Genomic DNA, 26255 nt, shown 5'->3' with positions numbered 1-26255 from the left:
GAAGTTGTCTGAATACTATCTAAATGCATAGTATATCATATATCAAACCTTAAAGTATGGCAGTCTCTGTGTTCAATACCCACACTACGAGACAGGATAAGCTATTTTGATATGGTTGTGTCACAGAGCATCACAGACCATGAACCCAGCCCTCACCCAGTCACCAGGAATAGCAAGCTACGTCAATCATTCAGGCCATAGATAAAAACAGCCTGCACCGAGAACACAAAACATTGCTTTTTCCAGGACATAGACTCACCAGGTGAAAGCTATGGTCTCTTATTGATGTCACTCGTTTAATCCACTCCATATTAGGATTGTGTTCATAATGTTTGTTATACACAGTGTAGTTCATGGGCCAACCACCCTGTAAATCTTGCTCAATTTCATTGAGAAGACTTGTCCATCATGCTACATAGGACACCTACCTTCTGCTCTCTGTTGTGTCATTGGCAGTGTTCTCATGTTCAGGAGTACGGCACTGAACAATGGTCATATCAAGGGACATTCATGTTAACCTGAAACTCTTCATCCAGCAGCACTCCTTCCCTCTTCATCACAATCCTGCCTCTTTCCTCTCACTTCCTTTGACCTTGAAACTAATGACTAACTTGTCAATAGATGCAATTGAAACATTGCGTCCCCTCATCTACATAAAATGACTGCAGTTAATTATCTTGTAATTACCTGAGCTACAATCCTGATGAGAAATACATTCATCCACCATTGTCAACGTGTAGGTTAACATTACAATGTTTAGGCAAATACCCATGTTAATATTTTCATAAACTGTAACTGTGTATTTGTACAAAGAAGCTATGTGGTGAATGACCGTTCTATCGCCTTGGATGGGAAACAAAGACAGAATTGAATAGAGTCGTGATGCATGTGATAGATGCAGTATAATGTCAAATAGAACTGAGGGTAAAACGTTATCTGTGAAAAGCAGTGAAGTAACAGTGAGGAGTTAAAGAGCTAAGTAATTACAGTGGACATAACGAGACATGGCTAAAGATGGATGAATGAAATGCTATGGGTGTATCTGGTGTAGGTTTGTCCTTGTGGTTGTGTGTAAGGACGGGCCTGTGGCTGTCTGCACCAAAAACCTTTATTTCGCAGAGCTCCTCTCCTGAAAGTAGAGACCCATTTTTGATGTACACAGTAAATGAAAACTAGGGCACTGAAGTGAAAGTGTAATACTGTACAGTCCGTCTGTTGTGCAACACTAGGAAGGACCCCAAAACAATACAATTGTTTGTTTTCTTTAGCAAAAGAAAAAAAAATAAATGTAGAAACAAGCACTGTTTTGCATTTGGATATTTGTCATGACCTTTTACCTTGAAGCTATAAATGAAATAAAAAATGGTAAATAAACTCTCACCCTTCATGTTGTTCGCTAATGAAACAAAACCTAATCGAATAGAATTTAAGTTACAACAATAGGCACACTATAAAGTGTACAATGTGTTAAGGTTCTTTGATTCTAATAAAATACTTTTTTTTAAATCCATAGACATTTCAAATATTTATATTTTTTTGGTATATGGATCCAAAAATAGACATTTAAATCATAAAGGGGAGATGGGGGAGGGAAATTAAAAATCCAAAGCTACAAATGGTCGTTCCCCTTCCCTGGAGAGGGGGGGGGGGGGGGGGGGGGGAACTGGCCAATCTATACAGCGCAGTATAACACCCACTTTAGCTCGTTATACACGTACAGTCGTGATCAAGGCACAGGGATCTTCTTAAAGTAATTTTTCAATAAAGTTGTACAAAATAATACATTTTACAGTCTGTACAAGAATAATAGTTCAGCAGTAAAGTAAAGAGATACAGAGAGCCTGGGAAGGAGGGGTAGGGTAGGAGGGAGGGGTAGGAAGGAGGGGTAGGGTAGGTGGGAGTTGGGATAAGGGAGATGGAGGAAACCAGGGGGGGGGTGACGGGAGAGTGACCACATGAGTAAAGATTAGTGTCCCATTTATCGTTATCTTCCTCTTTTTTTAATTTCAGGATTTTTCCTTTAAAAACATAACAAAGAGCATTGCCAGTAAAGTAACAGTGCATGGTATGTGGTGAAGTTAAGAGAGAGGACAGGGAGGAGTGAAAGAGGCGAGAGAGTGAGTGTGTGAGCGCACAGGGCACAATGGCACAACAGTCTACACAGACAAAACAAACCGTGGAGACAGAAACAGGGCTGATCAAACTTCTCTTAACTTATATGATACTGTACTGTATATGGGCTTTGCACTCTGTTAAGTTCTGTGAACGTTGGCCTTTTTCCTTCCGCTGCTGTACCAACAAGGCAAAGTCATGTGACAATCCTGTGGGCGTCATGGTGTCCAAGCTCCACCAAATTCACATAAATATTCCCTTCCCCCAAGCCCCGCTCACCATGATGCTTCTCTGGTTCATTGTCAGTCATTGAAATTGCTCCTGGTAGGTATCTTGGCTGTGACTCATTGAAAACACTGAGTCAGTCAATCTGTGGCTGCAGCCAGTAAGCAGCTAAGACTCAGGACTTGCTCAGTTCAGGACCAGTGACCATGCAGTCGAGTAAAAGCGTGTGTGGGGTTATTTTTCTGTATGCAAGCAGTTATGGGTAAATTGAGATTAAGTGTGCCTAAGAGTGCGTCTGTGTGTGTGTCAAAATATGAACTGAGGTTGTGAAAGAAAGACGGTCCGGTGCCATGTCAGTGTGCGTACTGTGTGTGTGTGCGTACTGTGTGTGTGTGTGTGTGTGTGTGTGGTGGTGAAATGGGTTCAAGTCTTGAGCATAGTGCTAAAATGCAGTGGAGTTCAGCTGATCTGGCTTGGATGTATTCTGTGTTTTGCAGTATTTCAATACCAATTTCCAGGTTGCGCTGTAGCTCTCATGTCTAGTTTGACTTCAGGAGTCCCCAAGAGCACACAGAGTCAGGGCGACAGGGGTGGGTTCCAGGGAAGGGGGAGTGGGGGGGGGTCAGGGTGGGACCGGAGGTCGGGGTTCAGAGTCTGTGTCGCAGTTCCCTTCCCATCACAAGAGCTCGTACTGCCGAAGGTGCATCCGCTGAATGATGTCCCGACAGTCGTTGAAGACCCGGCGGATGTTTTCCGTGTCGACGGCGCAGGTAAAATGGGGGTAACAATAGTGCCTGCCGTCTCCGCTGGCTGTGCTGATCCTCTGGAGGAAAAAAAAAAATCACAGTGAAGCACAATGAGACAAACGTGCACTACCACCATCAGTACATCATCCACTTGACTCAATAACAAATCTAACACTTACTGCACATTAGCCTTCCTGCTAACTTATTCGAATATGAGTAAGAGAAAGTCATCTCATTTGTCGCGATTAGATACTATTTTGTACTCCATACCATAAGATTCCACGTAACATTAGCAGGGGAGACATGGGAATGTCTGTGCTTACCAGGAACTCGTCTCGTATGAAGTACTTTGCCCTCGTGACGCGCGGGTCCTCCCCTGCTTCTGGTGTTGCTATAGAAGCGTGAGAGACTGATGATGAGTGTTATGATTGGATTCTGGTACACCATCACACATGGTCAGTGCCACAGTTCCCTATGGCGATTACTTATCAGCCACAGGAAAGAACATTCAGGAGCCACCTACTGTGGCTAAAATCAGAAGCAGTCGTGTGTGTGTGTGTGTGTGTGTGTGTGTGTGTGTGTGTGTGTCTCACCATCATCCGGTGTGGTGTAGCGCGCAAACTCTGGGAAATACTCTTCGATTTTTGATTTCCCAGCCAACACCTTCTCTGCTAGCAGGTCCTGTTTGTTGAGGAATAGGATGACAGAAATGGTCCGTAGCCACCTAAAGAGACAAACACACAGAGATGCTGGGTAAATACGCTGGCAGAAAGCAATCAGTGGTCCATTAGGGCTAGGAAATTAGATTTATGATGAGAGCATTTTAATAGAACAGAGGAATAGAATGAATCCTCATTGTTCGTGGATAGTGGGTGTCACGGGTTGTGTGCGTTTCTCTGTGTGTGTGTCAGTGGAGGCTCATCAGAGGAGGAAGGGGAGGACCATCCTACTCAGTAAATTTCATAAGTAAAAAGGGAAAAAAGTTAAAAAAGTTATCCTTTTTAGATAAAACTTTACTAAATATATTCACTTTGCCAAATAACTGATTAAAACACTGTTTTGCAATGAACGTCTACATTATCCTCAACAGCACCCTCTAGGGTAGCACTATGGTGTAGCCAGAGGACAGCTATTTTCTGTCCTCCTCTGGGTACATTAACTTCAATACAAAACCTAGGAGGTTCATGGTTCTCACCCCTTTCCATAGACTTACACAGTAATTATGATGACTTCAGGGGATGTACTTCAACCTATCAGAGCTCTATCAGCTGCAGTATGAACTGACATGTTGTTCATCCAATCAAAGGATCAGAAATGAATCTACTACTGAAAGCATAAGCTGCAGCTAGCTAAGACTGCAGTGCATAAAGTGCGGTGAGTAGTTGACTCAGAAAGACAGTTGTAGAGTTTTGAAAAAATTCATTTTGTCAAATTAAGGAGAAGCAGCAAAGAGAGCTAGCTAGCTATATTGCTTTGTATGTTCTTTTCTTCTTAGTTTACCTTTCTTTTAGTTAGAAAATGCATCTAATTTGGCCTAGTCAACAACCTGACAAACAGAGAGGAATGCTATTTATGTTAGCTAGCTGGCTAAGACTATCCAACACTGCAACTCCAAGTCAAGGTAAGCTTTCATTTTTACTAACTTATTGCCACCGGGGCCCCCGGTGTAACTACTAAACTGCTTGCTGTACACTGTACTGTGTGATTGTACACATGGATTGGATTTTGGGTATACTAACGCCTTAGTTGTAGCTTGTTGACTATAACATTAATACAGTTGAAAATCGTGACTATAGGACCTAGGCCTTCACTTCCAATACGTTGTATCAAACAAAAACAAAAAAACATTAACTGTCAAACTTTTCAGTTTATTTTGAAAAGGGTGTTGCTAACAAATTAGCAACAACATCCACCTTAAAGTTGAAAACAGCTGCTGCAGCCACCATCTTCTCACTACTAGAACACAAGCTAGCTAATGTTACTAGTGTAAAAGGCTCTGCATGGTCAATCCGACATCTGAAGTGGCATTTACTGCGATCATGCAGCCTCCACAGATGTCAGAGCTTTGTGTTTATACAGGACGTACCGCCCCCACCTGCCGTCAACCAATCATGTCAATGCGGAGCACGCCACATTGTTACAAAATGTGTGCGATGGCGATGCGGTATGGAGCTTGATTTGGCCTCTACGTGCCTCCGGAGGCTCCGCAATTGCATCACACCCTCCATACGAAGCCTCCGACCACATTTTCGGATCAAGCATAAATTGGCTTTTAGCGTGGGGACACTACTGCTTGCGCCACTGATTACTTTCTCTTGTGCTCTCAGTAGTGACGTCAAAGATGTTATAACTAAAACAAGATAGACCACAGCCTGTCTTTCCCAATTGGAACAAATGAGTCAAAGTGGGCAAAACCGAGCCAAGCAGGAGCTAGCGAGATCATATTGGCGCTTTCTAGTAGGAATTTGCATATTTCTGTTAGGGAACACCTATTATGTGACGTGCACATGTGCAATAACTCAATTCACATTTGCACTCCTCAACACCATTTTTTAAAACCTTTTGCAATCTGTTCATAACAGATTCTAGTTTTGGGAACAGAAAACTGTATTGAGATCAATTTTTTTTTCTTTTTAAATCAATGACAATGTTGGCCAAAATCCATCTCGTTCCATCTTCTCCCACTGCCATATTTGGTAGTGAGTGGAAACGCCAAGCGGATGCCGGTGAAATATCTGTCTACTTGTTCTATCTTTTTACGGGCCCACCCATTGCAAGTCAAAATATGGTTGTTTAATTCCACGGTCACTACAAAATTATGCTCTAATACAGTTGAATGGCAGTGGCCTTCTGTCCTAGCCAATGGCTGGCTGAGCGAGCTAGATGTTTCTACCTAGTGACTACCAAAGAAAATCCTAATTAGATATCGCTTTTTTTATTTTATTTATTATTTCAAATTTCACCTATATTTAACTAGGCAAGTCAGTTAAGAACAAATTCTTATTTACAATGACGGCCTACCCCGGCCAAACCCGGACGACGCTGGACCAATTGTACGCCGCCCTATGGGACTCCCAATCACAGCCGGATGTGATAGACTGGATTCGAACCAAGGACTGTAGTGATGCCTCTTGCACTGAGGTGCAGTGCCTTAGGACCGCAGCGCCACTCTTCACTACTAACCCTTCTCTTTCCAATACAAACTGAAGAGATGAAATCAGAAGATCCTTAAAATGATTGTAAAGCTGAAATAGAAATACATGAAGTCCACAAGTTGAGGGTAGATGCGAGGAGAGACAAGTTCCCTACTTTTTCGCTCTTCCACAACCAAAACGTGTTTACATTCACTAACAGTCAATTACCGTGAGACTGGCATTCTTTTACACGACAATAACCAGCTTTCGAAAGCTCATGACCGCCACAGTCCTAGGAGGGACCTACCTGAATTTGTCCAACAGAAACTCTTGTTTAAGTGGACTAATGATTAACCCCCAAATTAGTTAGATGCAGGCAACAGTATGCGAGGCGTTACTGAATGTGTCACTCACTGTCTGCCACCTTGATTACTCCAATTTGTCTCTCGACCTGTGCACCTACGTTAGAAACGTTATTTTGTAGGCTAGGTTGTAGCAACCTCATGATGGGGATAGGGAGAATTTGAGTATCATGTAGTAGCCTAAACCTGAGCTGGGTGAATGGAATATGAATGACAGTCATCCAATATGCTTTAATAGGGGAACAAAAGAAGCACTCTGAACGGCACCGACCGCCACTGGTGTGTGTGTGCGCATGCGTGCATTTGTGTGTCACCTGTTGTTCCAAATGTTCTTGAATAGATTGAGAGCCTCCTGTAAACGGTTGGTCTGATTGTCCTCCCGGATCACCATGTTGTAGCTGCTACTGGCCACCACGAAAATAATGGCTGTTACATCTGTGGGGAAGACAGAGGGAGGAGGGACACAGACAAACTGGTTTTGTAAACGGCAATCAGTGACACATTCAAAAGGCACTTAAGCTTTAAGCCTAACCTCGAAACACAGTCATAGCAGAAAGGCGATGGTAGGAAAATACAGGAAACCTTTAGAGGAACGAGGCTACAGACTAAGACCCTTCTAGACTAAACATGATCTATAAATCAGATCTGAATTGTGAGTTATTCTCTATTGGGTTGGCCAGATCAAATTAAAAAACAAATGTTACCATTAAAGCACTGGATCCATTTCCGACGTTCATCCCTTTGACCACCAACATCAAACATGCTGTTGAAGAAATGGCAAAGTGAGACAAATACCACACACTACCACCTTGTGGCGTAGTGATGAATCACATGTTAGCTGCACTGTATGGACTCCTAAACGTCTGCAGGGCCGAGTTGGAGATTTCTCTTAGAGTATTGTACTAATAACCGAATGGGACGATAACCCTGGGTTATACTCACTGGAAATTTACTTTGTCCACCTGAAATCTGGTTTCGAAGATCCCAGAGGTGAGCACTCGGCATCTCAGTAGGTCCTGAGAGATGACAAAAGACTGGAGTCATTCATCTGCTTTATATTTATCAATATCAATATATTATGAAAAGTTGATGATCGAGTACAGTAGGCATGTCTCTCCAATTGAGGTCTCTGGCCAAAAGTAGTGCAATATACAGGGAATAGGGTGTCCTTATAATGGTGCCCGGGGGGATGGCTGCCATTTTTACAGGCTCCTAACCAACTGTGCTATTTTGTTTGTTTTTTCGCATTGTTTTAACTTATTTTGTATATAATGTTGCTGCTACCGTCTCTTATGACAGAAAATAGATTCTGGACAGAACGGCGATTACTCACCTCAAAACTGGACGAAATTGTTTTATTTAATGAGTCATACGTTAAGGACATACTGCTTTCCCGAAACCAGGCCAAAATTCCCATCAATCCCATGAAGAAAAGATGGAAATACAGGGGTCGTAGGTCGGGGTGACTTGTGAGGATTCGTCGGCGAGTGGGTAAACTGCCACTACCATGCGTCCCATTGGCCAACGTGCAATCATTGGGGAAAAAAACTGGGTGATCTACGATCAAGACTATCCTACCAACGGGACATTAAAAACTAATATCTTATGTTACACTGAGTCGTGGCTGAACGATGATACGGATAATATAAAGGTGTCTGGGTTTTCCGTGCATTGGCAGGACAGAGCAGCTACGTCTGGTAAGACGAAGGACAGGGGTGTGTGTCTATTTGTCAATAACAGCCGGCGCGCGATGTCTAATATTAAAGAAGTCTCCAGGTATTGCTCGCCTGAGGTAGAGTACCTCATGATAAGCTGTTGACCACACTATCTACCAAGAGAGTTCTCATCTATATTACTCGTAGCTGTCCATTTACCACAACAAACCAATGCTGGCACTAAGACCGCACTCAACGAGCTTACAAGAAAATGCTCATCCAGAAGCGGCACTCCTAGTGGCCGGGGACTTTAATGTAGGCAAACTTAAATCCGTTTTACCTAATTTCTACCAGCATGTCACATGAAACGAGAAAAAAAATAAAAATAAAAAATAAACCACCGTTACTCCACACATCGAGACACATACAATGCTCTCTCGTCCTCCATTTGGCAAATCTGACCATAATTCTATCCTCCTGCAGGAAGTACCAGTGACTCGCTCAATATGGAAGTGGTCAGATGACACGGATGCTATGCTACAGGACTGTTTTGCTAGCACAGACTGGACTATGTTCCGGGATTCATCCAACGGCATTGAGGAGTATACCACCTCAGTCACTTGCTTCATCAATAATTGCATTGACGACGTCGTCCCCACAGTAACCGTACATGCATATTCCAACCAGAAGCCATGGATTACAGGCAACATCTGCGGGACACTAATCCAGACGCTTATAAGAAATCTCGCTTTAGCCTCAGATGAACCATCAAACAGGCAAAGCGTCAATACAGGACTAAATGTTTTATCCTACTACACCGGCTATGATGCTCATCGGATGTGGCAGGGCTTGCAAACCCAGCCGCGAGCTGCCCAGTGATGCGAGCCTACCAGACCAGCTAAATGCCTTTTCTGCTCGCTTCTAGGCAAGCAACACTGAAGCATGCATGAGAGCACCAGCCGTTCCGGACGACTGTGTGATCACGCTCTCTGTAGCCAATGTGAGCAAGACCTTTAAAACAGGTCAACATTCACAAGGCCAGATTACCAGGACATGTACTCAAAGCATGCGCGGACCAATTGGCAAGTGTTTTCACTGACATTTTCAACCTCTCCCTGACCGCGTCTGTAATACCGGCAGACTACCATAGTCCCTGTGCCCAAGAAAGTGAAGGTAACCTGCCTAAATGACTACCGCCCATAGCACTCACGTCGGTAGACATGAAGTGCTTTGAAAGACTGGTCATGGCTCACATTAACACCATCCTCCCGGAAACCCTAGACGCACTCCAATTCACATACCACCTCAACAGATCCACAGATGACGCAATCTCAAATCACACACCACACTGCCCTTTCCCACCTGGACAAAAGGAACACCTATGTGAGAATGCTGTTCATTGACTACAGCTCAGCTTTCAACACCATAGTGCCCACAAAGCTCATCACTAAGCTAAGGACCCTGGGACTAAACACCTCCCTCTGCAACTGGATCCTGGACTTCCGGACGGGCCACCCCCAGTTGGTATGGGAAGGCAACAACACATCTGCCATGCTGATCCTCAACACTGGGGCCCTTCAGTGGTGGGTGCTTAGTCCCCTCCTGTACTCCCTGTTCACCCACGACTGCGTGGCCAAGCACGACTCCAACACCATCATTAAGTTTGATGACGAAACAGTGGTAGACCTGATCACCATGACAACGATGAGAAATTCAATAGGGAGGTGGTCAGAGACCTGGCAGTGTGGTGCTAGGACAACAACCTCTCCCTCAATGTGAGCAAGACAAAGGAGCTGATCGTGGTCTACAGGAAAAGGCGGGCCGAACAGGCCCCCATTAACGTCGAAGGTGCTGTAATGGAGTGGGTCGAGAGTTTCAAGTTCCTTGGTGTCCAACAAACTATCATGGTCCAAACACACCAAGACAGTTGTGAAGAGGGCAGGACAACACCTTTTTCCCCTCAGGAGACTGAGAAGATTTGGCATGGGTCCCCAGATCATCAAAAAGTTTTACAGCTGCACCATCGAGAGCATCCTGACCGGTATGGCAACTTCTCGGCATCCGACCGTAAGGCACTACAGAGGGTAGTGCATACGGCCCAGTACATCACTGGGGCCAAGCTTCCTGACATCCAGGGCCTATATACTAGGCAGTGTCAGAGGAAGGCCCAAATAATTGTCAAAGACTCCAGTAACCCAAGGCATACTGTTCTCTCTGCTACCGCAGAGTGCCAAGTCTAGGTCCAAAAGGCTCCTTAACAGCTTCTACCCCCAAGCCATAAGACTGCTAAACAATTAATCAAATGGCCACCCAGACTATTTACATTGACACCCCCTTCCTTTGTTTTTACACTGCTGCTACTCGCTGTTTATTATCTATGCATAGTCACTTTACCCCTACCTACATGTACAAATTGCCTCAAATTGCCTGTACCCCTGCACATTGACTCGGTACCGGTAGACCCTGTATATAGCCTCGTTATTCTTATTTTATTGTGTTACTTTTTTTTACTTTTGTTTATTTAGTAAATATTTTCTTAACTAAGTAAGCATTTCACGGTAAGGTCTAAACCGGTTGTATTCGGCACATTTGACAAATAAAATTAGATTTGAGATGTATCCCTGGGTCTCTGGTAATGGCGGCATTGAGACCACGGAAACTCACCTGATCAGTGGGAGTGTAGTCACTCTGCTTCACAATATCAATCTTGTCTAGAAAACTGAGAAGAAAGAAACAGAGATTCAGAAGGACGAACAGGACAAAATGGCGGAATTCTCATCAACAGTTAGTAGGGGCAGTGAGTGAGCCTTATGGGAAGCTTTTCTGTGTGGGGACAGGTAGAGACCACTGAGCTCAATAGCATTATATAGACCTGTGTTTCTCCAACTATCTTTGTGCTAGGGAGAGACTAACCTGCAGTAAGCCATCACTCCTTCCTCTTCGGAGGCCAATTTAGATAAAAACTAGGACTTGAGAAGTAGGACTTGAGACAGCAATGCTGTATGTAAAATTCAAGTTGCTTGGGAACAGGTTTTTGATGTCCCAATACCTTGGCATCTGGTCTATTATCTGATAAATAAAACAACTGACACATCAATCCATTCGTTTTAATTTAAGCTATTATATAAAATACTTGCTACAAAAAGAATGCTCAATATATGGGGCATTGAAAAGTTAGCCTTGTGCCACGAGGAAACAGAATCAATAGAGCATCTTTTCTGGTATTATCCATCGGTGGCTCGCTTTTGGAGTCAGGTCACAGAATGGTTGTTATGTCAAAATATCAGGATTCAGATGATGTGGAAACTGTACTGTTAGGGGATCTGAAAATCTGTGACCAGTCAATGGGAAATATCATTATTATACTCTTGGATAAGGTATTTATTTTAGGGCAATATCAGTATAAAATGTTACAAATAGGGAGGTTCAGGACCCTCGTAAGACATCACAGTAAAATGGAGGGATGTAATTGTATAAGGAAATAGCAAAATGGCACAATACTGAGAAAGATGGGTTAATCTGTGGACATCTGTGTTGGAGGTAAGATCACCGTGAATGGTGGATTTCGCTGCTGTGGGTGAAAATCCAGCACTTGCAGAAAGAGTAAATTAGGATTATGTAGAATTATTTAACAACATGTACATTAAATATTGTTGTCCGTTAGTTAACTTGAAAGCTGATTAAATCAGTGTCAGCTAACTGAACAGCCAGTTATTAACATCCTCGGGACCAGTGTTGGTCCTGGTCAGGAACCAGGGGGTGGAGAGAAACACTAGCATAGACATTTGTAGAGACACTGACAGATTATACGAATGGCAATGGTTCTAGTCCTGTAGTCATACTGACTTTGAGACTAATGTCCCATTCAGTAAACAACTGATATTTCACTTGGGTTTAAACAGCACCTATAGCGTGGCTAATACAACTGAACGTCACAAACGGTGTGTGAGACGAATGCTGGCCTGGTCTCACAAGCGTACTTAACACAGAGGAATGCCGAGCCTCTGGATAACCAGGAATGTGACACGGTGGAATGGGGCAGGCCTAACTACAGGTGAGACATGGCAGGAATGAGTCGGCACTCACTGGGAGAGACCTAGAAACTAGAGGGCTAGAACAAGGTGATATGTCGAATTCATTTTAAATGTATATGTTTTGGTGCGACAATCCAAATGCCTGTATCGCAAGAATCGAGATGTTCTTTTTTTCGTTTTTAATAGCGTTTATGTCCGCTTTGTACTCATGTCGTATTTCTTGGTCTCGTCCCCTTCGCTCCTCTGTGCACCTTCCCATTTACACCAGAGATCTTAGTATGACGAGATGCCCGTCTCCACCCTAACAATGGGAGTCCGAAAGGCAGAGGCGACAAGCTTATGTCCAAAATAAGGTCATAGAAAATCATTGGCCTTATTTAAGACTTTTTGCTTCGCCTCATCCTCTATGGTTTACATACACACACCAAGTCCCTCCCTCCCTTCGCCTCTCACGCCAACAAATTTAAGAGATCACATATTCCTCTCTGACAAGCAGTTTTCAACAGGCTATTTGCATTTCAGGTTTGGTCCAACAGAAATCGGTTATATGGACACCAAAACACATTGAGACATTGTTTTACCGTAATAGAGGATATGTTAACTTTTCTAACTACATCCTTTTTATGTCTCAACTACGCAAACATCTCATTCTGAGAAATAAGGTACGCAACTTGATTTCAACATCTGAACAAAGTGGACAGGCTAACGTTCATAACAATCGTGTGTTCATAATTCAACTCTTCAACCTTGTCGGCTTAGCACATATATCCGAATTGGCTCAACTTGAAATATAAAGATTAGCTGGCTAATCACTAGCTCAGGGGCTTGAGAGATTGTTGATGAGACTTGTTTTAAATGTTCTATAGCCTAATGCCTGCTACAAAACGTGAATCATTACTCGTGAATGTGCATTATGCATGGTTCTAGTTAAATGTATAACAAAAAGGGCATCTTCATATACAGACTTGAAAGCCAGATCAGTGATTATTGCACACACACAAACAGGTTAAACTATTTATGATATACTAATTAAATTAGTGGGTCTTGTAGTTGTGGAAGGCTGATAACTTCACAAACCCTGAATTCCATAGATTATTGCTGACTGTTTGAAATGCAGTGTATTTGACCTTTAAATTGTACAACAATGCTTATTTAGATAAAACATTTAAATCTAGATATAGATTGTGGATCACCCATAAATGTAAAAAAAAAAAAAAAAAAAATGTAGATATGATTTTTAGGCCATAACAACCAGCTCTAACTAGGACAAACACAGAGATTGTGTGTGTGTGTGTGTGTGTGTGTGTGTGTGTGTGTGTGTGTGTGTGTGTGTGTGTGTGTGTGCGCGTACGTGCACATTTACCATTCTTTGTTGTTATGGCAACAAAGATGGCCAGAGATAACTATGCAGACTCCAGAAGATTAACTCTTTTCCTTTCCTGCTCGTTATAGAATAATGTTGTAAAAAGCTGTAAGTTCTCCTTCCACAAAGGTTCACACTCACAAACCTGACCTAGCCCACTGGCCTGAACCCAAAAGACAAACACAGAGAGAAAGTAGAGTCTGACATTACAGAGCAGATTCTAAAATAGCTCCCTGGCCTCCAGCACGGTTGCCATAGAGACAGAACCACAGGCTCTATAAATAGACTATCAGCTCAAAATCTTGTGTGACTAGAGTAGCCAGGGAGAGAAAGAAAAGGGAAGGGAACGCGAGGGGGGGAAAAAAAGAGCGAGTGAGAGAAAGAGGAAAGAGGGACTGGGAGAGAGGAAGCGGGAGAGTGAGTGAAAGAAAGAGAGCAGGAGAGAGGAGGAGAGTGAATGAGAGAGAGAGAGAGAGAGAGAGAGAGAGAGAGAGAGAGAGAGAGAGAGAGAGAGAGAGAGAGAGAGCAGGAGAGTGAGGTAGTGAGAGAGTGAGCAGGAGAGAGGGAGGGACCAAAACTGGACCGGACCATCTGAACCACCTGAAGGGGTTGTCCTAGACTGTTAAGTAACACAATCAAATACACAGCAGTGCTTCTTCAAGCATTGGCACAACATGGATTTTTTTTATACAATCAGCTCAAAATCAAACACCCCTAGGGATGCCCTGATGACATTTTTGTCCGATACGGATATTTTCCTTGCCAAAAAAACAAATAACGATATAACATTTTTTTGTGGCCTTTCAAGCATTCTAGTACAGTTAAATAGTTGAAACGCACACCAAAAAGTTATTTTTGGTCAGTGTGTATGCATGTCCCCATTACCAGTAAAACATAATCAAAACCTATTTCTTTCACATACTTGCTGTGCTGTTTCGTTGTTCATTTGTTCAGTCGTTTCATGCACCTCTTCGTCGGTGCTCACTGTCATTGTGCCCATTTCCATCTTGTCCAGCTGTTGTCTAACATTTCACGTAAACCGTGTTTGTCTGCATCGAAGTAGCGGTCCTTGTACCTAGCATCGAGCATGGTGGCGACACAGTAAAGTGGCTCAGAGAGAATGCCACCGAATCGCTTGTTCACAGCCTCTTGTAGAGTACTTTTACAAGTTTTAACCCCACGGTCTGTTTTGGAAATTTTGTTGAGCAGGTGTTTCAATGCCATGATAGAGGGTATCACATCTGCTGCAGACGCAGTTGATGTAGCTTATTTCTCAAGTCAGTTGTTCGAATGGAGCTAGGAGTGTGTTCATGTTTCAAACATGTTCTCAAATGCCATTGAAATGGCAGCAGCGGTGTGAGAACCAGCACATTCTTGAGCATGCAATACGGCTTTCCTCAGTACGAAATCCTCGTCGACCCGCTGTGCTGTCAGACTCAGCATGCTCATGGGGCTGACATCGCTGGTCCAAATATCAGTCATGAAGCTAATAGCAGTGATGCCCATCGCAAGTAGCTCATGGATGTGCGCTTCAACAATACTGTGCTGAAAAATAGCTCCTACATGGTAGTGTGTACTGGGGCTCGACCAGTCGGCGAAAGCTAACATCATCCACGACAGAGAACAGTTGATTGTCAAGGGCAATGAATACCATTATTTTACCGTTGATTGATTTCGCCTTTGAGTTGTCCTACTGAAATGTCCTCTGGAAATAATAGCAGCACAAACATTGCATATGGCCTTTTTGTTATCTTCCTTTGAAACTTCAAAATATATCCACACAGCTGACATTGTGGGCTAGTTTAGGAATGCTGTGTTGCACGTGTAGCTCTGTATTTTTTTGTGGCGTCATTACGTCATCTACCTACGTTATATAGGTATGCACGTCAGCTTTGACATCGGCGTTAAACTAGACATCGGGCCGTGCATCCCTAAACACCACCATAACAGATCTAACTCTGAGGCTAAAGTCACTGTGGTTAAGTGGTGTACTCCCCCAACAACACAGGCCTGTATAAGGGCACTGGAGCTACTAAAGACTGCGGGTCCTCTCTCGGCGTGTGGTGCAGTGCATACTTACTACTGCGCACAGTCGATCAGCTGGTACTCATTGGATCTCTCAAAACACACCCTCACGCCCTCGTCCTGCCAGAGAGTCTTTGCATTTTCATAAAACTCCTGAAAAGAGAGAGATAACGGGAGAAAGAGTATGTGAGATGGAAAAGAGAGACGGGATCAATTGAATTAAAGCAGGTCGAAAAAGAGGACCCTGTCCATCCATGCTGTGTTTGAGGGCACTGCGATGTGCGGCATCTTTTGTTGACACCACATGCTGTGTGCTTTGTGCTTGGCTAGAGCGTGGGTACATGTAGAAAAGGTAAATAGGGGTGGGAAGAATTACATTCCAATGGGGCAGCACACCTATTAGGGATCTGGCATTTATTGACTGGAGAACAGGTTCTGTGGCCAGTGAGGGTAACGGCCAAGGGGAGCTTCAATATAGGAAAAACCAAGTGACATAGTTAGGCCTTTGAAATTACAGATTTTGCCTTAAAGTAAAAACAAGGCATGTTTTTCAGCATTTCCTTCAACGAGAAGAAATTAAGATTGCGTACGGTCGACAGGCTTGGGAGGGTCAGTTGTCTCATCTTTGGCAGGTATCACGGACTTAACCCTAAATAATTAAGTCAAAATCCCATATAATATTGAATTACTCATATTTCATTACGTTGACTCGGCAAACAAAAGTGGTGCAGGTGTAAACAGGGGAGTCAACTCATATCTAATGGCTAATCTGTTACATCCTTGTTTGATATCTTTTGCATAAAGTGGGAATGTCCACATAGCTTATCAAGGACAAGAGTGACCCGCCCATTAAACAACATTCAGATGGCCAAAAAGCACATGGAAAGGTAGATAGTCTCAAATCTCCCTTCATCCTCCTCCATTTGGACCATGAAGGTAAACAGGAAACAGTGTCATGTATAAAATAAATGCTTGTGGACAACTGGACTTTTGTGGAACAGTTGGGCCACACACACACCATTTAGGTTTCGCTGCCCAATATATTTGTCCCACTTTTTGTCTGGCTTGGGTTACCTGAAATCCCTGCATCCACTGCATAATAAGAGCACTCATTATGTGTCTTAGTAACAGAGTCCTCCTTTATCATCAGTCATGCGCTTAAGAGAAAAATAACTCCTCTGGTAACTCCTTATTGCATTACAGCAGCCAAACCAGAATCCTTTGGGGCACAACTCAGTGTTATATTGTTTCCCGTCTCTCACCAGCTTGCAGTGTTCGGGAAGCTACTCTGAAAATACAGTTTACCAAGCTGCCAATTACGTCACTCTGGAAGAAGTGAAGCTACACTAAGGATACCCTTAAAAAAAAGTTTAATTAACTAAAGTTACTTTGAAAAAGTAGTCCACTATATCCGAAACTACTTGTATCTAAATCTGAAATGTCAAAGACTACAAATTGCAAGAATAGATCACTCTGGAGTCAGATGTTAACATAAGATGTGATTTAGCCTATTACACATAAAAATAATGTTTTAAGTGAGAATTAGGCAGGTCTAATGCCGAAAAAGGAAATATTTGCCAACTTCATCCATATTTCCTTAAAAAAAAAAAAATATCATTTCCATTTCATCCTTTGGGATGTCCTTTCTTAAATACACAAATGTTGTTTTTGCCACAAAAAAAAAACAATCACAGGGAGCTTGATCTTGCCTTAACTTTTTTTTAAAGCAAAGGGACAATTGTCAAGTTGAGGTTTATCAGAAGGCCATGGCTCCGTTTCCATGGCTGGTTGCTTTTACCTGGTTTCTAAACGACAATCTATAACGTAGCACGTGCTACGAAAAAACCTTGCGCAATATGTGGCTGAATGGGAACCTCCTCACTAGCGTTCCAACTCTATGGTCAACACGACTACAGTATCTTCAATGTAGCGAGAGACATGGGAAAGGAAGTGAGTTCTCTGGTAGCTTTGCATTTTAGAAAACTGACATTTTATTGGCGTTTAGACAACCTATATGACTTCTTCCATTATCATCGGTCGAGAAATCAGCAGTCCGAAAATAAACCCCATACCACAACAAAGACGTCATCTTAAAACATGAAATTAACTAGAAGTGAATAGCCCAGACAGTAGATAACTGTACAAACTACCCCTGCGTCTACCCCCAGAAACCCCCACTTCTACCCCCAGATCTAAAGGCCTTCGCCTTTTCCTCATCCTTTCTTTTTTTTTTTCTACATGTACTCTGAGATCAGGTGACCAGTAGAACCGGTTTCCTCTCCGCCCTGGGGGGTGCCAGAGAGGAGGGAGGGAGAGAGAGTTACACTGTCTGACCTTAGCTCCTGATGGAGGGGAGTTGGGGGACTCTAAATCACAGAGATCCAAACACCACAGAGCAAGGCAGCAGACAATCACATCGCCTTCACATGTGACCCTACACACCCAAACTCAGAGAGATGTTATGGCAGGTCTGTTAGGCCCAGAAAAAAGACAAAGCAATTTTCTATGGTGCAATGGTAGGGATGCAACCATTCAACTCTAACAGATCACTTTGTATCAGCCGAAGACTCTTAAGTGGACCTAAATTAACACGTAATAACAACAAAATATATGCAAAGCATTAACCCATCAGTTGTTTTCATTTCTATGAGTGACAACATGTTGTCGTCTGTCCTAGGGGTATGTAAAACTCACTGTGGTGCACACTATTCAATCAAAAAACGTTAACAAGGTTCCTGTGATCAATGTGTAAAACAAAGTTCCCAAAGCATCGATAAATGCATTAGAAATGCAATTCAATGGACTATGTTTTTGACTTATCCAGAAACCTGCTACCTGCTTAACTGTTAGAAAGTCCGACGTCCCTTCCAGCGAAATCCTACCAGAAAGCACTCTGTTTGTTCAGGTGTGGGTCCCAGTGTGCCTCTGACACGTGGGTTCCAGAGAGATATTTAGGGGCGTTAAAAGGCACAATCAGTGTCAAGCAGTGGTACTCAGAGGCCTCCAGGCCTTCCCTCAGTGCAGTCCATTAGTTAACAGGCATCCCATAGAGGCCCTACCTGCTAATTACTACTGTACTGTACCACATCCCACAGAGCTACCAGTACCATGAGGCTGGCACCTGCAACAGGGACTGCTGGATGGGCCTTCCTAAGGGAACATGAACAGCAAGTACAGTGCCTTTAGAATGTTTTCACACCCCTAGACCCCCCCCCCCCTCCATTTTGTTGTGTTACAGCCTGAATTTAAAAATGGATTAAATTGAAATGTTTGGTTTACTAGCCTCCACACAATACTCCATAATGTCAAAGTGGAGTTGGGCTTTTCGAAATGTTTACACAAATCCAATTATCTGTATGGTAACCTCAGTCGAGCAGTGAATTTCAAAACACAGATTCAACCACAAAGACCAGGGAGGTTTTCCAATGCCTCGCGAAGACAAGCACCTATTGGTAGATGGGTAAAAAATTGAAAGGCAGACATTGTATATCCCTTTAAGCATGAAGTCACTAATTACACTTTGGATGGTGTATCAATACACCCAGTCACTACAAAGATACAGTCGTCCTTCCTAACAATGTTGCCGGAGAGGAAGGAAATTGCTCAGGGATTTCACCATGAGGCCAATGGTGACTTTAAAACAGTTACAGAGTGGCTGTGTTGGAGAAAACTAAGGATGGATCAAGAACAATACTAACCTAATTGACAGAGTGAAAAGAAGGAAGCCCATACAGAATAAAAATATTCCAAAACATGCATCCTGTTTGCAACAAGGCACTAAAGTAATACTGCTAAACATGTGGCAAAGCAATTCACTTTTTGACCTGAATACAATTATGTTTGAGGTAAATCCAATTCATTACCGAGTACAACTCTCCCAAGTTTCAAGCATAGTGGTGGCCGCATCAGGTTATGGGTATGCTTGTAATCATTAAGGATTCTGGACTTTTTCAGGATAAAAAAAGAAACGGAATGGAGTCAAGCACAGGCAAAATCCTAGAGGAAAACCTGGTTCAGTCTGCTTTCCACCAGACAATGGGAGATTAATTTACCTGTCAGCAGGACAGTAACCTAAAACACAATGCCAAATCTACACTGGTGTTGCTTACCAAGAAGACAGTGAACGTTCCTGAGTGGCCGAGTTACAGTTTTTAATTATACTTGAAAATCTATGGCAAGACCTGAAAATGGTTGTCTAGCAATGATCAACAACCAATTTGACAGAGCTTGAAGAATGTTTTAAATAATAAATGGGCAAATGTTCCACAATCCAGGTGTGGGAAGCTCTTGAGAGAATGCCAAGAGTGTGCAAAGCTGTCATCAAGGCAAAGGGTGGCTACTTTGAAAAATCTCAAATATATTTAACACTTTTTGGGTTACTACATTATTCCATATGTGTTATTTCATACTTTTGATGTCTTCACTATTATTCTACAATGTAGAAAATAGTAAAAAATAAAGAAAAACCCTGGAATGAGTAGGTGTGTCCAAACCTTTGACTGATACTGTATGTGCACATGCACGGTACACACAAGGAAATAATGTGCTTACTCACACAGGCGTGTATACACTGTACATTCATGAAAAGACAATGACAATCTATGATGTTCTGTGTGTGGGTGGTAGAAACATTGTCATACTCACAGATGTGAATTCATAGTCCTTCTGACTGACTAAACTGAGGACATATTCGATCCGGTATTGGTTGTGTGGACTGGCGAGCTGAACGGGAGGCGTCAGTGTACTCATAGCCGCTACTATGGTCTAAAGAGCGACACACACACACACACACACACACACACACACACACACACACACACACACACACACACACACACACACACACACAATCAATACAGATCGAGTGACAACACAGGATTGTCTCGGGGTATCTTATATTCAATAATAATTGATAAAATATTGATGATTCATGCTTAGCTGTTTAGATTTTGTTTATTCTACCTACCCACAGTGATATGAAAGCTTCAAACTGAAAACTTACCTCAATAGCTTCTTTAATATTATTCTTGATGTCGTGAATCTTCTGCTTCTTCTCCCTGCGAAAAAAAACACACAAAAACATCAAAGCTCAATCTTCCATGTTGTAAATTACAATGTAAATTTTGTCATACATTGTTGATACAGCAAACCAAAAACTAAAATGTAGGTGGATAATAGTCTATAAACATCTGGCACATGCACTACACCTCACGGGCATCCCTTCTGAACCTGCCATTATTCATGACTGACAAACACATCTTCAACTATGTGAAACTCATATATTTCAAAAAAACAGGTCACAGTCTCCCAGTGTCTACATTGCACTCCAATGAAAATACTCTACCTGCTACGATAGCTACAAATGATCCGATGTCAAACATGACCCCAACTGTAAGAGTGGCATCTGAGCTGCAACAACAGCCCATTACTAGACTGTTTCAATGTACGACTAAATTGTAAAACAACCGTTTTGCTGAGCAGCGCCCATCACAGACTGTGCACTACCACTGATATTTAGTTTACATCAAAAGCACAAAACAGCATTCAAGGAGTAAGAGAGGGAATGTGAAAGAGGTGCACCGACAGATAGAGAGGGATCGAAAGGGAGCGAGAGAAGGGAGAGAAGTGGAGAGAATAGGTAACAGCCAGCAGGTGGGCCTGTATTGCGCAGACACACACCCCTAACCCAATAAACAAGAGGGTTAGATTGAGAAGGCCTTGTTTACATTTTCAACATGATGGTCATTCAAAATCACATGCTATTACAAAGTAGCATGTGCGCGCTTTTATGTGCGTGTGGAGAGAGAATAGGCTATAACTTGAAGTAGGAAGCATGTGTTCGTGTATACATCTGTGTCTCTTTATCAAAGAATGTACAAAGACAAAATAAGCAAAATATATTTGGTCCAGTGTTTCACAAATGGATGAGCCATCATGCCATTAGGCCTAGAACCGCTTCAATGAAAGTTACTGAATGCAAAAACATCATAATCCAGGAAATTCAGACACACCGCCCTGCATTTTATCCATTACAAATACCATATAAATACAATCCATACGTTTAATTTATATACAGTACAGCTAACTTAACAGACACAACCAACTAATCAATTAATGTTTGAAATGTCTAGGACAGGGGTGTCAAACCTATTTTGCCTGGGGGGGCGCATTCAGTCTTCAACGAGGTCCAGAGGGCCGCACTGAAAATTGGTTATATTTCCTCGCCGTCAAAATTCATTGTTTTTGGAATTTTCGATACTCCTTGATTGTCTAGCTTTAATTTTGGTGATTATTAGCAGCTGGACAGTCAAGAAACGGTAATAATGTAGGTCCATTATCATTTTTACACAGTTTCGATTTGGTTTTAGCCATTTAAAAGTATATTGAGTTTGTTTTATTATTATTAATAAAATGTTTTAGTAAAACTACCCTGGGTCGTATGTTTGACACCCTGGATCTAGGATGTGACCAAGTGATGATCTGAGCGAGCACACACACAAGTTGTAAGTGTTATGGAGTCACGAGATGGGTCACACGATACTGGGTGCCTTAGGTGCTGATATGCTCATTTAACCCAAGCCACTCACCACACCAGAGTCTGAACCGTCAAACCTAACCCCACAAACTGGGGACTAAAACCCAAACTGCCAACACACAGAGGCTGTGTCTAGACCTGAGAGTTAATCAGGTTTTTGTATTCTGATCAAGGAGTTCTGATCATGGAATTCCGAACACATCATCTGTCTTCACCTACATTTAAATGTGTCCACATTATGTCAAGATTTCAATTTTCCAGCGTTATATTCAAACCCCAGCATGCATTCTGCAAACGGTGGAAAAGGCTAAATATAACACAACAACTACTTGATGGCAGTAGTTAACTACTGTAGCTAACTAGCCAGCTAACATCTTTAGCTAACCAGCAAGACAGCTAGCAAAGCTAAAGGGATTGCAAAGGGGTTAGCATAACTAATAGTAGCTATTTGGCTAGCATTCAAGAAGCCAGCAAACACATTCCTCACACGCTAGGTGCCTCTCGCTACCAAAACAAGTTTTCTTGAGACTTGTGGGCGGAGTGCTGATGAGGTCGCCCATTGTTTGCACTTTTGGTAGCCTGATTGCATCCAGACTGAGGAGAAATATACACACGATAACGAGGTGGTCAGACGGATCTGAACACAATCAGACAAAACTTTTGTCTTTTCAATCATTGTATTCTGATTGGGCACTTACATGGGACTTCTGCGGAGGCATAGACCCTCACCCATCTCCACATTTAGGCCTAAACCCCCAACCAACCTACTCACCTGGGCTTAAACCTCTACCAACCAATGCACTAAGGCCTTAAAGCACCAGTCACCAACCAGGGCTCGAACCCCACAGAGTTTGTTCCAAAGGAAGTTTGACTCCTCGTCTCTACATTAGCTTTTCATTTTTGGAAGTCCATGCAATCGGACTGATAACTCTTGAACCGCAATCGAATATTTCCATCAATACTTTAAAAATAGCATAAGGACGAGACACCTAGACAGTAAGTCATAGTGGCTATTGAAGCACTAATCTTCAAACTGAGGGAACTATAACTACCCTCCCATCATGTGCTCTTGCACAGGTGCATCTAGTGTTTGTTTTATACAATTCAGGCATCGACTAATGGATGAAAGATGAATAAGGGTCAAGTTGGTGTTTTGAATGTTTGTTTTCATTCTTGGTTCCTCTGGGATTTTCCCCAATCCCTCTGGCCGTCTCAAACCCTGATCTTTATTCGCAGTTGAGGAGCGTAGTCTGGAGAAGAAAACGATACTTACTCTGCATTGAAGCCATTCACATGTAGGATTCGCATCTGCTTCACTATGGTGCTCTTCCCTGACTCACCAGCCCCTGTGTAGAGGTAGACAGTGAAAGAGCGAACAAGAGATGTGGTTAGACACATTTCAGAGAGTACAGCGCATCGCCCCATCCTGACAGCCAACCGAGGATGGCCAATTTGGAATGTGATGCATAAACATTTTTTTTGTAAAGAGAGACATGTTGAAAGTGATAGTTCAGCATTTTAAATCTGTGAAATAAACATCAGAAGAGTTCTAATTGAAATGGGTTATTATGCCTCTTGACTGAGGTCTCACACCACAGCAACAGAGGCCAGGAGTTGGAAAAAGTTGCCCTTAACCTCTGGTCTCGGGTCAGATATAGTTGCATTCTCCAGTTGGTTAAGGTCGGGATTTAAGTTGGATAAACTGATGTGGTTAGGGTCAACTTCTACCTTTGAGCGTGAGACCACCCGTGTCTGAGACCAACAACTTCAAATAGTGGGATGTTTGGTGAATCCACACATACAGTATAAATGTCAATAAATGTGTGAAATATTAACCTGTTGAAATCTAACAATACAACAGTATTAACAGCTTCACTTATAACCAGGGGTGTACTGCTAACACAAAGTAAGGCGTAAAACCTCCATCGAGTCTGATCGACTCGTCTAGGTTTGTGAACTTTCCCATGTGAGAATAACTAAGGACGTTCTTCATCACAGATCCTCTCCAAACTTGACAATGGTACAACAACAAAAATGGCCATATCATAGAAAAGTGCAAAGAGCACAGTGCTATATAAAGCAGCATTGTAGAAGTCATGGTTTAAATGAGAGTTATGTTCTGCTTACTTTAGTTACCACAACTTCCTCTCCAACGGAAATACTGGTATAACATTCAATACACTAGGTCTCAGGCATTTTCTAATAAAATATCCTTTAAAAAGAGGACATTTTTACTGTTTTCACATGATAACAGTACCATGAGTAGAGAAGTGTCAGTGGTAGAAATGCTCAGTGTGAATTCACCTTGCATTATTTCACACATAGGCCCACCTCAAAACACACAGGCCTATTGATATGAAAGTTCTCAAGCAGCTAGTGGTTCTGATAGCACACCCACAAGTAGAGGCTCAACACCCATGTTTCATATAGATTAGGCAGGAGCTGTTACAATCACAGGCCTACGACATAATGTATCAAATGTGGGAAAAAAACAATGTTGCAATAAGTAGGCTTCAATTATGGTTAGAGGATGTTTTGATCCACCATGTCACATTGAAAAAGTACAATCACTGTGTTGTGTAGCAGGAAGGCCTACAGAGAAAACAACATCCTATATCACATCAAATATAGGATTAGAAACTATGTCGCCATTGAGGCCTTGCCTGCAACACATCAGATTCCATTCACATTTACCTAAGAGTAGTAGCCTGTGAGTTGCTCTATATAGCTGTTTGTCCTTCTGAAGCTGTTTCTCTATCTTTTTGTTGGCTTCTCTTTGTACCTTCTCCTCATTTCGCTGATCTTCAGTCTTACTGTTGCCCAAACAACCCATCTTCCCGCAAGAAAAGTGGGTCCAGGGGAAGAAGAAAAAAATTAAAATACTATTCTAGATCTCTCGGTTGACCGACGGAATTGAGAGCAATATTAACGACATGTATACAGTCTGTTGTTTAATGTTACGTCAAACTAACGTCTGTTTTAAAACGTTGTCCTATTGCGTTTGTTAGTATGTGTATATAATGCGTATTTTCAATTGATATTGCTGTCAAAGAGGGCAGGATACTGTTGATGACGACACCTAGGCCGTCCTCTCAGTTTGGTCAATTCTACTAGGCTTTTCCTTCTTCACATACAGCTTTTATATACCGATATAGATGACCATCCACAGGTTTAAAGGTTGATTGAGGGTTTTGCCTCTTTCACATTCAATTGAAGAGAGGATAAATAGCCTATTTTCATCTCGCGAACGGCACGGGTCTCACGTCTCACTGTTGCCTGTGACAGACACCGAAAAATCGGCATAGCACAAAAACTCGACTGTAAAATTTGACCCGGATCTTTTTGACACGGGTTAGAATAAACATCTCTTTGGGAAAAGGCGTATTTCCTGCGGCCTTTCTACGCGCAGAGACTGTAGACAGGAGGGAAAAAATATTTACACTTAACGAACTACATGTGTAATATTTTCCTTGCTTCCGTCTTCATTTAACTCATTTTTTATATCCATAATATGATCCTCGATCTAAACGGTGAGTCCGGTTCAGTTTCGATCCCCAAAATAATTCAATTTTCGTGATTTTTCCCCCGTTTCTGTGATGGCTGTTCCTTGCTGGTTTTTCCTCAATCCAAAGGCCCTTCGCTGTCTTTTCTTTTGTTGCTGAAATTTGTATCCCTCCTCACATCAGCAAGGCTCCTAATAACGCTCAGATAGCCCCCAATACATTCTTAAATGGGTTCTGATTCTTCTAAACATGACGAAAAAACGAAAATCCTTCGAATTGTCCCGTTTCTTGCAGGTATAGCCCGCTGTCAGTCTCAGTTTTATATCCCTTCTGAATTCGAATGGTAGGTACTCGGTAGAGTTTACATGTGCATACACGTTCATAAATATAACGCGTGTTGTACTAACACCTTCCACTATGAAGACAGTTCCCTCCTGGACTGATCGTGGAAGATTAAACACGGGTGTAAGCAATTCTTGAAGGTATAAATTGTCCCTTTCTCCTCGGGAACAGTATATGAGATAGACAGCGCTGAAGAGATGGGGTGGGGCAAACAGCGCT

General features: G+C 42.4%; 1 protein-coding gene across 3 annotated transcripts; it reads right to left on the bottom strand.

Annotated features, from left to right (window-relative positions):
- Positions 1–1090: 1090 nt before the first annotated feature.
- LOC106571962 (guanine nucleotide-binding protein G(s) subunit alpha) lies at positions 1091–26255 on the bottom strand. Of its 3 annotated transcripts, XM_014145577.3 has the most exons (13): positions 26104–26255; positions 24886–25024; positions 23465–23537; positions 20659–20713; positions 20301–20420; positions 15712–15809; positions 10899–10953; positions 7522–7595; positions 7284–7342; positions 6894–7014; positions 3677–3807; positions 3407–3492; positions 1091–3160 (listed from the first exon to the last, which is right to left on the bottom strand). In XM_014145577.3, the coding sequence occupies exons 2-13, from the start codon at positions 25022–25024 to the stop codon at positions 3014–3016; spliced, it is 1158 nt and encodes a 385-aa protein (XP_014001052.1). In that variant the 5' UTR covers positions 26104–26255; the 3' UTR covers positions 1091–3013. The 3 variants fall into 3 exon arrangements, with proteins under 3 accessions (XP_014001052.1, XP_014001051.1, XP_014001053.1); XM_014145576.3 differs by having other exon boundaries at positions 24886–26255; XM_014145578.3 differs by having other exon boundaries at positions 3407–3474; positions 24886–26254.

This window comes from Salmo salar, chromosome 15, assembly GCF_965601325.2.
Source record: "Salmo salar chromosome 15, fSalSal1, whole genome shotgun sequence".
Lineage (NCBI taxonomy): Eukaryota > Metazoa > Chordata > Actinopteri > Salmoniformes > Salmonidae > Salmo > Salmo salar.
The sequence above is the reverse complement of the archived record's forward strand: the minus strand, read 5'-3'. Positions and strand labels throughout refer to the sequence as shown.